Genomic DNA, 12,875 nt, shown 5'->3' on the forward strand with positions numbered 1-12,875 from the left:
GAAATAATAATAATTTCCACAATTTGAAGTGTTGAATAAAAATGTTCCTGTGCTGAGATAATCTTATAAATGTGCCCCTGCTGTGTACTGTGTAATGTCTGTGTCTGACCGTACAGGAACATGGTCTGATCATACCACAGCTCCTGGGCAGGCGAGGAAGCAAAAGAGTATACAGACAGGACAGCACGGGATCACAGCTGATTCTTTCTTAAGTAAAACATTGTTTCAAAACAGGCAGGGAAATGTTTTACCTAGTAAATAGAATCAGCTGCAATCCCGTGCTGTAATGTCTGACGTATACTCTTTGCTTCCTTTAATGAGAGTCTGACCTCCTTGCCATAAATCTTACTCCAATCAGGGACTGTAGTAAGATTTGTGGCGTAAGGAAGGCCACAAGCTCATCATGAATTAGATGAGTTGTGGTATCAAACCCCGGCATACTCCTACCCTGCCCATTTTGGCAGTGCTGTAGGAAACTGCCAAAAGTTGCAACTCCGCAACTTTTCAAAGACATTTTACTCCAGAATTATGGCCTAGTCGCTTTGATGAATCAGGGCCATAATGATACATAAGTTAATGAAGAACTTGCAATAATAATGCTTTTATTACTCCAAGTTACTACTCGCAAGCATCTACATTACAGTTCAAACAGCTGCCCTAATTGTACAAATTCTGATTCTCACCCCAATGCTACAAACTGTGCACAAAGTACAGACCTGCGTTACTGAACATTTTATTCTTCACGATCACTTGGTAAGTGTTGAGCGCTTCGGCATACAACTCATTGGCTGAATACTGGGTTGCCAAATTAAGCAGCACCTGTTAAATAATCCATAGAAACAAATAAATAAATGATTTAGCCAGTAAAGGAAAAAAAGATATTAAAGAAATCCTGATTTTATTAATAATGTTGACCCACATGCTGAAATTAGTTCCTAATGTAAAGTAACATTTTTATGATGCAGCAGTGATGCCACTGTCATCGTGGAATTTTTCTGTAGGTTTTATTATTGTGATATCAATTTTACTTTTGAGTAATTAGATGAAACTATCACCATCATTATTACACTTACAGAGTATGTGAGATCCAGGTTAATGTTCTCCGGGGACAGAATCTCTTCTCTCTGTCTGACCAAAACCCTCTCCTTCCTCCCGGCTTCCTTTGCTTTCTCCAGGGCCTGTAGAGCAGCATTAAATTCATTATGCACTGTAGTAAAATGTATATACACAAAACTTGGCGTACAACCTCCCTGTAACCACTGCTCACCTGCTTTAAGTCACCGTTACTGTTGGCAATACAACTTTCTTCTATTAATTCATTCACCTTCTTCTCCAATTGTCGGATTTTTTCTTCTGGCCTATAGGGGAGAATCCAAGAGGTGATTATCAGAAAGCTACACTACATTGAGGTGCATTCGTTTGCATTTGTAGAGCATTTATAAAGTTCTGCACTTATTTATCACATTTTTCCACCAACCAGTGTTGGCAATATTTTATCCCAATCAGGCTGAATAGGAGGAGACCTCGCTGGGTTCACTTGTGGCCTTTTTTTTTTTTACTGCAAATAATTCCCGTCTTCCTGAGAAAAATGATACTGGCACCACCATTAAAACACAGGAATTGTGCAGATAGTCATTGTGACTTTCCCTCACACCATGTAGGCTGTATCGCCCCAGTCTAAAGGCCTTATACATGTTAGGGTCAGCCGAACCTGCCGTTTGTAATGTGTATGGGGCCTCCCGACTCTCCATCAGATCCTTTTGATCTTGGGAAAAAAAAAAACAGGTTTAATCCACTTTCCCTATTAAAAGTGCATGCATGCTCAGCCAATACGAGTAAGCATGGACATGGAAAGGGGTAGAAGAGCGGCCAGAGTATACACAAGTACATGCCGCTTCACTGAGCGTGCATGTGTTGTGAATGAGAAGAGAGGATTTAGCTGGACCTTCTAACAATATTTTCTCTAAAACTTCAGAGTGTTTCAGAAATAAAAAAAATACCTGGTGGCCAGTGGCATAACTTGAAGCTTGTGGGCCCGAATCCAAAATCTACAACGGGGTCCCCAACTATCACAGTTCTTTAATAGTAATTGCCTTTTCATATGGGCCTTTGGACCCCCTACATACTAAGCCCATGATGCGATTGCAACCTCTGCACCTATTACAGTTACGCCACCGCTGGCAATATGATGCCGCCAGGATTGGATTCATGGTGCCCGTGATTTGGGCAGCATTAACCAAGTGATGGGTTCCCTTTAACAAATTTAAAAATAATAAAAACATCACACAGCAGACTATATACTAAATGTGTGTGCGGATCTTTGTATAAACCTCACTAGGACATTAAAAAGTTCTTTCCAGTGTCTGCATGCAATGGCGCCCCCTAGTGTACCTATTATCACACTAAAATTGTGCAAGAAAATTGTCCATGCAAGTGACTTGTGCAAAACTCCTGCCCTACTGAAAGGAAGTATTTTTTTTAAACAAATAAAGTTTATTTAGGATACAAGTTCAAATTCACATTACAAGGATAAAAAGGCAAACAGTACGGGCTTTATTCAATATACCACAGTCATTGTCAATCATGTATACATAGAAAAACATGCTTTTCCCAAAGAGGGCAAAATAATTGGGAATTAAAAAGCCCCACTTCCCACCATAGAGAGTCACCGAACTCCACATCTGAGTTACGAGTAAACAATATTAAAAAAAAGCTACATTACTATGTGTATGGCTGATTTACTCTCATCAAAGTTAACAAATATAGAAAATAAAGAACCAATAAACCTTTTCCCCTGTGCGTAGTGGGTCTCATTCACACTTGGGCGTCTATAGAGCACATAACTAAACCTTCTAAGTCCAAAGTGGTATATTAATGGGGAAAGATGTAAACTAGATGGTATAGTCGAGGGCGACAAATATTCCAGACACTAAGGAGCACCTAGGGAATGAGAACTGGTCCACCCATGCCACATCTTATCAAACTTCTTGGGGTAGAACATGTGGATATAACTTTTTCCAAAGCAAGTGAGAAATGTATTTCCTTTGTCCAGTCAAAAATAGTAGGAATTCTTTGGGACATCTAAAATCTAACCTTGAAGGCATATTTTTTAGGAGCCGCAGCAACCCCATCACGAAAAGAAGACCACACAAGGTTACAGAATTGGGTCACCGAGTGCTGAGGAGCAGAACGGAGACAAGTCCCCAACGCTCTGTTGACTCCATAACTGCAGAGTCCAAACCTCCTCTGTCATTAACATCAGCACCGACACCGCGCCCCCGCCGGGACCTTCATGACATGGGTTTCCATTGCCGAGCAGCAGATGCAAGCCTTAGGGTGCTTTCACGCACCCATTAGTTGGTCCTGTCGGGACTTATGTCCGAATTACCCAGCAAAATGGGATTCGGGTGTATAAGCCGAAGGAGTCCTAGACTATAATGGTGCTGGGAGAGCGAACATGCATCATTTTCGGGCGTATATGACTACTGGAGGTGGACACTCAGCCACAGTCAATGGTGTCTGGGTGTCCGCCTCCAGTAAGCGTACACACCCGAAAATGATGCACAGCAGAGGGCACGTTCGCTCTGCCGGCACCATTATAGTCTATGTCCCCATCAGCGCATACACCAGAGTCCTATTTTGTGGGGGTGGTTCGGACGTAAGCCCCGACACGACCAACGAACGGGTGCCAAAACGCAGTGTGAGAGCACCCTTACATCACCAAGCACAATGCCAAGCATCTGATGCAGTGGTGTAAGGCTGCCACCACTGGACTCTGGAACAGTGGAAACGTGTTCTGTGGAGTGATGGATCACACTTCTCTATCTGGCGTCTAATGGACGGGCCTGGGTTGGTGAATACCAGGAAAACAATACCTACCTGACTGTATTGTGCTGCTGTCAGGTTTGGTGGAGGAGGGATTTTGCCATGTTGGTTTGTCAGGGGTTGGTCTTGGCCCCTTAGTGCCAGAGAAGGGAAATCTTAATGCTTTGCCATACAAGACATTTTAGACAAGTGTAGCTTCCACCTTTGTGGGAACAGTTTGGTGCAAGGACCTTTTTTTCAATGCCCCAGTGCACAAAGCAAGATCCATATAGACATGGTTGGGGAGTTTGGTGTTGAAGAACATGACCGGCACAGAGCCTGGACCTCAACCCCATCCAACACCTTTGGTATGGACAACAGCTTAGATCATGAGCCCGGCCTCCCCCAACATCAATGTCTGATCTCACAAGTGCTCTTCTGGATGAATGGGTAAATAAAGTACCTTTACACCAACTATGTTTGTGCTTATTACAGATATTAAAGTTAAGGTTAGCAATTATGCATATACCGATGTTAAATTTGCAATCATTGTTGCCCGTAGACCTAATGTAATCATCAGTGACGAAGATATAACGTGCCACACCATCAAACAAACGTGGGGCTTTTTTTCTTTTCCCATCAGGTTAACAATATTTCCATACAGAGAGATTAAGAAGCAAACAAAGACTTACGAGTCTTCATTCTTGGCTTCCAGCGGAGGAGCAGGACCTCGGGACTGACCCAGGGGATCAAAAGAAGAACCTGCATATGATGGAAGTGTCCTGCATAAACAAACTATTTGCCATGGTTTCCCTTCCCAAATTATCCACAGAATGCAAACATACCACGAAATGCTGCTTTAGTGAAGCCAGCCGCACGGACAGCTGTCATCGGTCGGGCTGCTCCATCCTGCAAAACATATATATGGACATATAAAAAATAAAACAAGACAGTGTCTGCACCAAATAACCAGCTAAGACTCCATTCATATAACGTTCAGCCCTGCATGAGTATTATCTGCCAGAAACTAAGTCCAAAAGTGTCTCTTTATGACCTCCATCTGGCAGGTATACCCTTATATATCAGTAGACCCTTTTTTTGGTGGTAAAGAATAGAAGTGGACTGAGCCACTCACAAAGGTAAAAAAAAAGATAAAAACAAACCTATATTGAGTGGGGTATACTTTTAACGAAGCTTATGGGTGACCTATCCCATTGTACGCTGACACGGCACAGCATTCTGTAGGTGTACATCCAAAGATCCTCCCAACGTACACCTTTAATGAAAGGCTCTTAACATGATGTTAACAGTGCCTTAGCCAGTCATTGGACTTGGTATTATAAAGAACGAGACCTCTAAGGCCACTGGTGACAGTCTCATAAAGATGTACCAATCTGAAATAGTCCGACTATAATCATTTGCCTCAGTATAAGTATCTGTCATACACTACCTGGACAGCCCCAGTCACAGGCCTTCCCATGGATGAAGAAAGGTTCACTCTGGGCTGTAACAAGAAAACATCAGACACATAAATAGAATATTTTATAAGAAAATCTATCTATCTAGCTTTTATCAGAATTTTCCATTTTACCCCCTTCACCCCAGGGCGATTTTCCGTATTTTCACGCCCCCATTTTCCAAGAGCCATAACTTTTTTTTTCTGTCCACATAGCCATAAAAGGGCTTGTTTTTTTGCGAGACAAGTTGGACTTTTTGAATGACAACATTCATTTTGTCATGTGACGCACTGGAAAGCGGGAACAAAATTACAATTGTGTTGAAATTACAAAAAAAAAAAAAAAAAATGCAATTTCAGCATTTTTATTGATAATTTAATATGTTCGCTATAGGTAAAACTGACCCGGCAATATGATTCTTCAGGTCAGTATGAGCATGCAGATGCCAAATATGTATAGTTCATTTTATTTAAAGTGTTGAAAAAAAAAAAAAACACAAAAAAAAACAACCAAACTTTGCTTGTGCCGCCTTAAGCTGAGACCCAGAACGCTTTATATTTTCAGGATAAAAGGCTGGGTGAAGGCTTATTTTTCGCACACTGAGCTGATGTTTTTACTGATACCAATTTGGGGTAGGTACGATCTTTTGATTGCCTCTTATTGCATTTTCTTGCAATGTTGCGGTGGCCAAAAAAAAGCAATTGAAGCGTTTTTTTATTTTTTTCCTCATTAAGCCGTTTGCCGATAGGATTAATTTATTTTATATTTTGATAGATTGGACTTTTACGAACACAGAGATACCAAATATGTGTATTTTTATTTTTTTATTTTTAATGCAGCAAAAGGAGGGTGATTTGAACTTGTGGTTTTTTTTCATATTTAAAATAAATAAATTTAAAGCTTTTTACTGTATTTAATAGTCCTCTTAGAGGACTTAAAGCTGCGATCGTCTGTGCTATACATAACAGTGCATTAGCACTGCTATGTATAGAAAAAAAAATCACAATCTCCTAAGAACGCCAGCTACAGGCTGACTTCCACGATAGACATTGGCTGACTGTCAATGCTCCTTCCCATAAAACTCACTAAAAACTTTACTGATGTTGTCCTTGTAAGAAAATTCACAATTAAGTACGACAAGCAAAGAAATGGGAATAACATAGAAAAACCACATACATTGAAAATGTAGAAATAACGTAATAACAAAAATGCTTCTATATCAGAAACTTTATGTGATAGAGCAAAACTAAGCATATTTTTGGAATCAGCACATCAAACTCCATAAAACAGACATATTACCTTTGCTGATGATTTTTTTTGTGTTGACCAGTGTAATCCTCGAGACAGGCACAGGGGTCTTCAGCAGACCACTGGCTGTCATGACAACCCATTGGCGTACCGAGATCACGTCATAGGAAGATGGAATTACACGCCCCTCTGCTGTCACATGTTAAATGTTGCTGTCACAGATTGACAGCAGCATTTAACAGGTGCAGGCGGAGCTCCGCTCTAACCAGTTGTTAGAGGCACATGATGGCTGATTAAATCAGCCATTGGCTGATTGGCTGCAGGGTTCACGTGACATGATGTTACACGAGCCTTGGGAGAGCAGGCGCCGATGTCGCTGGAATGACACCAGTACCACAGGCGAGTATAGCTACTGTTATTTTACATGGGGGTATTATGGTGATTGAGAAAGGGTTGTCCGAATATTGGACAACACCTGTAAAAAGAAGTCTGGTAACGGCAGCAATATGAAGCAACTTTTAAGAATACTGCTGGGGGGTTACCGTTTACTACAGCTTTGTCCCATACTAGGGACCATGACTGAACTTTAATACCAGGCACAGCCGCTAATAAGGTCACAACCTTGCATACAATGAAGGGGATGTGGCACTCGTCAGAGTACTGCAGCCCCTTAGAATAGCTGAGCGAGCAGGGGTGCCAAGAGCCAGAGTCTCATTGATCTCCTAAGAAGAACACCTTTCAAATCTTACAGTTAGATTTTACACATAATTTATTGGAGTACCTGAAAAGATAGTTATTATCCAACCTCAAGAAAAATAAAATACTTACAGCAAATCCAGTTCCCAATGGACGGGCTGCTGCAGTTCCTGGTACTTTGGCTGTAATCTAAGAATCGAATAAAACAGACACGTGTTACAATATTGGGGAAAATGAATAAACAAATCAGACATCACTCGTTACTAGTGTTGAGCATTCCGATACTGAAATATCGGGTATCGGCCGATATTCGCGGTATCGGAATTCCGATACTTTTACAATATCGAATACCGGAATCGGAAGTTCCCATAATGCCAGCGCTCTGCAGTGTCTCTGAAGGATGACAAGCTGGATGGCAGCGCTCAGCTGAGATCCAGCCTGTCATCAGAATGCCATCCCAGCTTCAAATTCTCCTGATTGTTTAAAAGCCGGCAGCGGTAAAAAGCCGCCGGCTTTTAAACAATCACACAGCCCCATACTGCTTCCCCGCAGCCTCCCACCCCGATCCCCCGCTCCCCTCGCCACCTCCCATCCCGATCGTAAGTTAGGACCGGGCGGGGAGTGCAGCACCAAGGAGCGGGGAGCGAAGGACCCGGGCGGGGAAGCCGGCAGTGAAAAGACTTCACCGCCGGCTTTCCCATTCTGTGCTTTCCCGCCGGTTATTTCAAATGAACAGCTGAGGTATCAGGTGATGCCGATCAGCTGTTCATTTGAAGTCGCCGCGGTGCCCTCAGAGGGTTCATGTGAGTTCACGCTTCACTGCATTGCATGAACACACATGAACTTTCCCACGGCCGCACAGGTCAGCCACACCTCGCAGACCATCAGCCCGTCATGATTGGTGTGTGCGGGTGTCTGTGCGATGTCTGTGCGATGTCTGCGAGTGTGTGCGGTGTCTGTGCGATGTCTGCGAGTGTGTGCGCTGTGTCTGTGCGATGTCTGCGAGTGTGTGCGGTGTCTGTGCGATGTCTGCGGGTGTGTGCGTGCAGGCAGACATAGGCCGATGTGACACTACTACTCCCATCGGCCTATGTCTGTCCCCCGTCCACTCGTGCCAGCAGGATCAGCTCGATGGGAGCAGTAGTTCCCATCAGCCTGATCCTGCTATTTAAATTGCCCTACTGTGTCCCCAATAAATGTTAAATACATGTCATTGGTGGCCAGTGGTTACCTACAATAAATTAGTTTATACATTACCTGTCCCCGCCGATCGCCACCTAAAATAAAAAACTACACCTATACTCACCTAGACACCTAATTCCCCGAAGCCATCGATCTCCTGTAATAAAATGTAAAATAATAAACCACAACCTTATCCTTACCCCTCCGTAGTAGTCCACGAGTGTCCCACGAAGATCTCCAGTTTAGAGCAGCCACATAGAATGTGACCGCTCTGAACCGCTGTCGCCGCTAGAACGACGGGGCCGTAAAGCAGCCCCGTCATTGCATAAGCGGGTTCGCCGGAGTTCAGGCAGCGCTGCTCCGGTTAGCTCCTTTACGGCCCTGCTGTATCGTGAGAAATTCCCACGGTACAGCAGTGCCGTAAAGGAGGTCTCCGGAGCTGCGCTGCCTGAATGCACTCCGGTGACCTCAGTCAGTGGCTCCCGCTGCCGGGAGCGGACGTGTTCCTGGCAGCGTGAGCTTACAGCAGCCATGCACAGCTGTCACCATCTCCAGATGTGACAGCTGTGCATGGGAGATCAGCGCAGGAACATGGACAGGTAACTATTTTTTTTTAGTAAACTAAGAATTAAATAAAATTGTGTGTTTTATTTCAAATAAATTATTTTTTTCTGGGTGTAGTGTGTTTTTTTCTTTTTAACACTTTGTAGATTAGTAATGGGGGTGTCTTATAGACGCCCATCATTACTAACCTGGGCTTCATGGCAGCTGGCGCTGACATGAACCCCAACCCTATTACCCCCTGCCACTGCACCAGGGCAGCGTGGAAGAGCGAGGCTAAGTGCCAGAGTTGGCGCATCCTATGGATGCGCCATTTCTGGGGCGGCTGACGGCTGGTGTTTCTAGCCTGGGAGGGGGCCAATATTCATGGTACCCTTCCTGGGCTATTAATATCAGCCCCCAGCTGTCTGCCTAGCCTTTGCTAGCTATTAAAATAGGGGGGACCCCATGTCATTTTTTTTGGGGGGGGGGGTCCCCCATTTTAATAGCTAGTAAAGGCTAGGTATTCAGCTGGGGGCTGATATTAGTAGCCTGGGGAGCTCCGTGGGTATTACCCCCTTCCCAGGCTTCAAACATCTGCCCCAGCCGTCTGCTTAACCTCCGCTAGAGACTAAAATTATGGGGGATCCCACGCCAATTTTTTTTTTAAATAAATCCTTTATTTTAACACTAAATGACACTTGAGGAGTTAATAAAGATGCAGTCCCTAAATTATTATTTATTTTTTAATTAATTTTTCCCAAAAATTTTGACGTGGGCTTTGCCATATTTTTGCATGCCAGCCAGGTACAGCATCCAGCTTCTATGAATGCGCCATTTTCCGGGGTGGCTGCGGACTGCAATTTGCAGCGGAGGGGGCAGAAAGCTTGGGCCTCCCTGCGCTGCGGATTCCAGCCCCCAGCTGCCTAGTTGTACCTGGCTGGACACAAAAATAGGGAGAAGCCCCATGTCAATTTTTTTTTAAAAATTTCAGGAAAAAAAAAAAATACGTAGAGCTTCGCCCTACTTTTGTGTCCAGCCAGGTACAACTAGGCAGCTGGGGCTGGAATCTGCAGCGCAGGGAGGCCCAAGCTTTCTGGGCCCCCCCCCCCGCTGCAAATTGCAGTCCGCAGCCACCCCGGAAAATGGCGCGTTCATAGAAGCGCCATCTTCTGGCGCTGTACCCAACTCATCCAGGGCCCTGGTGTGGTGGCTCACTGGGTAATAAAGGGGTTAAGGCCAGCTTGGCATTATCAGCTGGCCCTAAGCCCGAAAATCATGGGGGTCACGCCAATATTAGACATGACCGCCATGAATTTCTAGTAAAGTATTTAAAAAAAAAAACACAACACCCAGAATAAAGTCCTTTAATTGAAATAAACACACAATTCTTTATTGTTCTAAATTAAACCATACTTACCATCACGCCCATTCCAGCTGAAGCCAACGATCTCCTGCAATAAATGAAAAATAATAAACCAACCTCATCCTTACATTTCCATGGTTCCCAGGACAGCTTCAGCTCTGCTACATCGAGATGACAGGCTGGACCGCAGCAGAACGCTGCCATCCAGCCTGTCATCCCGCAGACACTGAGAAGCGCAGGCTTGCTTGCGCTCCTCAGTGTCAGGCTGTGACGGCATCCAGATGAGCCGAGTCTCTCACGGTCACCGCATGCGCAGGAGAATTCTCCCACGCTGTCAGTGACGTGCATGAGGTGAGCTGAGTTCATTGTCGGCTCATCTGGATGCTGTCACAGCCAGACACTGAGGAGCGCAAGCAAGCCTGCGCTTCTCAGTGTCCGCGGGATGACAGGCTGGATGGCAGCGTTCTGCTGCGGTCCAGCCTGTTATCTCGATGTAGCAGAGCTGAAGCTGTCCTGGGAACCATGGAAAGGTAAGGATGATGTTGCTTTATTGTTTTATTTTTATTGCAGGAGATCGTTGGCTTCAGCTGGAATGGGCGTGATGGTAAGTATGGTTTAATTTAGAACAATAAAGAATTGTGTGTTTATTTCAATTAAAGGATTTTATTCTGGGTGTTTGTGTTTTTTTTAACTTTGACTATGGGGTTATTAATGGGGGTGTCTTATAGACGCCTCTCCATTACTAACCTGGGCTTGATGTCAGCTGGCATTATAAGCTGACATCAACCCCAGCCCTATTACCCCACTGCCACCGCTACAGGACAGTGGGAAGAGCGACGCTAAGTGCCAGAATTGGCGCATCCTATGGATGCGCCATTTCTGGGGCGGCTGACGGCTGGTGTTTCTAGCCTGGGAGGGGGCCAATATTCATGGCTCCCTTCCTGGGCTATTAATATCAGCCCCCAGCTGTCTGCCTAGCCTTTGCTAGCTATTAAAATAGGGGGGACCCCAAGTCATTTTTTGGGGGGGGTCCCCCATTTTAATAGCTAGTAAAGGCTAGGTATTCAGCTGGGGGCTGATATTAGTAGCCTGGGAAGCTCCGTGGGTATTACCCCCTTCCCAGGCTTCAAACATCTGCCCCAGCCGTTTGCTTAACCTCCGCTAGAGACTAAAATTAGGGGGAACCCCACGCCAATTTTTTTCTTAATAAATCCTTTATTTTAACACTAAATGACAAGTACAGTAATCAACACTATCACTGTACTTCATATATATGTGACTGACATGTTTCTATCTATCTAATCTATGTGTGAAGCTCTATTCTTTCTGTTATAAATTGTCGGGTACCGGTATATGCCGCTGCTGAATTGCCGGCTTTTCATGTTTCATTGTGAGCACTGTTCCCATCGATTTGGGCAACCACCTCCCCCAATACATTCTACATTAATGTTAGTTGTTTTCCTTCATGTAGAATTAACCTACAAGGAAAGAAAGGGTTTATTTTCATTCCGATATTTGTGTCCCATTGACTTGCATTGGTTTCCGGTATCGGAATCGGCGATATCCGATACTTTTTGGGTATCGGCCCGATCCAATCCGATCTGATATTTCCTGATATCGGAAGGTATCGCTCAACACTACTCATTACATAACTGTCGACACTTTTTCACTTTCTGGTATTGACCATATGCATGTTATTACATGTGTGTTAAGATAAGCTCCTTCCACATATTATGTGTACATATATAAATGCCATAGTGTTGGTTTCTTCATGTAGGACCCCTTCATATTACCTAGCTTGCCCTGCAGATAATAGTGGATGGCTAAGCTGACGTCAATCTAAAAAAGGGTGTCCTGCTGAGACTTCCTATTAAAGAGGTATTCCCATATCCAAGATCCTATCCCAATATGTAGTACCGTATATTCCGGCGTATAAGACGACTTTTGAAGACTGAAAAATCTTCTGTCTAGTCTGGGGTCGTCTTATACGCCGGTAATGTTTTTGAACTTTCAGAAATTGACATGCGGGGATACTCTGGGGTTGTTAATAAGCTGCCGTGGCCGTATCCCTGCCATGTGGGAGTTAATATAAGGTGGAGGGAGTTAAAATACGGCGGCGGTAGGTCCAGACAGTCAGCGCTTCTGTGCTGAAACTGACACATCGCTGCGCTGTGTCTTCTCAGGCCTGGGACACAGCGCAGCGTATTCCCAGCAGCGGAGACAGACAGAACCTAGCGAACTTTTCTGACACATCGCAGTGTCTTCCCAGCTCCGGACACAGCGCAGGGCTTCTGTGCCGACAGCTTTCACTTGTCACAGAAGCGCTGCGCTGTGTCCGGAGCTGGGAAGTTCGCATCGCTTCTGTGACAAGTAGTGTTGAGCATTCCGATACTGTAATATCGGGTATCGGCCGATATTCGCGGTATCGGAATTCCGATACTTAATTCCGAAACTTTTACAATATCGAATACCGGAATCGGAAGTTCCCATAATGCCTGCGCTCTGCAGTGTCTCTGAAGGATGACAAGCTGGATGGCAGAGCTCAGCTGAGATCCAGCCTGTCATCAGAATGCCATCCCAGC

The 12,875-nt window shown here is 44.5% G+C and overlaps 1 protein-coding gene across 2 annotated transcripts in view; it reads right to left on the minus strand.

Annotated features, from left to right (window-relative positions):
- The window catches only part of IFT88 (intraflagellar transport 88), a 95,347-nt gene that overhangs the window by 69,589 nt on the left and 12,883 nt on the right, over window positions 1-12,875 (minus strand). For both annotated transcript variants that reach the window (XM_073662369.1, XM_073662374.1), the window contains exons 4-10: window positions 7,338-7,394; window positions 5,255-5,308; window positions 4,650-4,713; window positions 4,497-4,566; window positions 1,268-1,358; window positions 1,074-1,178; window positions 717-819 (exon numbers count right to left, since the gene is read on the minus strand). In XM_073662369.1, the coding sequence (XP_073518470.1) occupies window positions 717-819; window positions 1,074-1,178; window positions 1,268-1,358; window positions 4,497-4,566; window positions 4,650-4,713; window positions 5,255-5,308; window positions 7,338-7,394 (544 nt within the window). The remainder of the gene's footprint in view (window positions 1-716; window positions 820-1,073; window positions 1,179-1,267; window positions 1,359-4,496; window positions 4,567-4,649; window positions 4,714-5,254; window positions 5,309-7,337; window positions 7,395-12,875) is intronic.

The sequence above is a fragment of the Phyllobates terribilis genome, unplaced genomic scaffold, assembly GCF_046119375.1.
Source record: "Phyllobates terribilis strain yellow unplaced genomic scaffold, ASM4611937v1 Scaffold_2__4_contigs__length_985480577, whole genome shotgun sequence".
Taxonomy (NCBI): Eukaryota; Metazoa; Chordata; class Amphibia; order Anura; family Dendrobatidae; genus Phyllobates; species Phyllobates terribilis.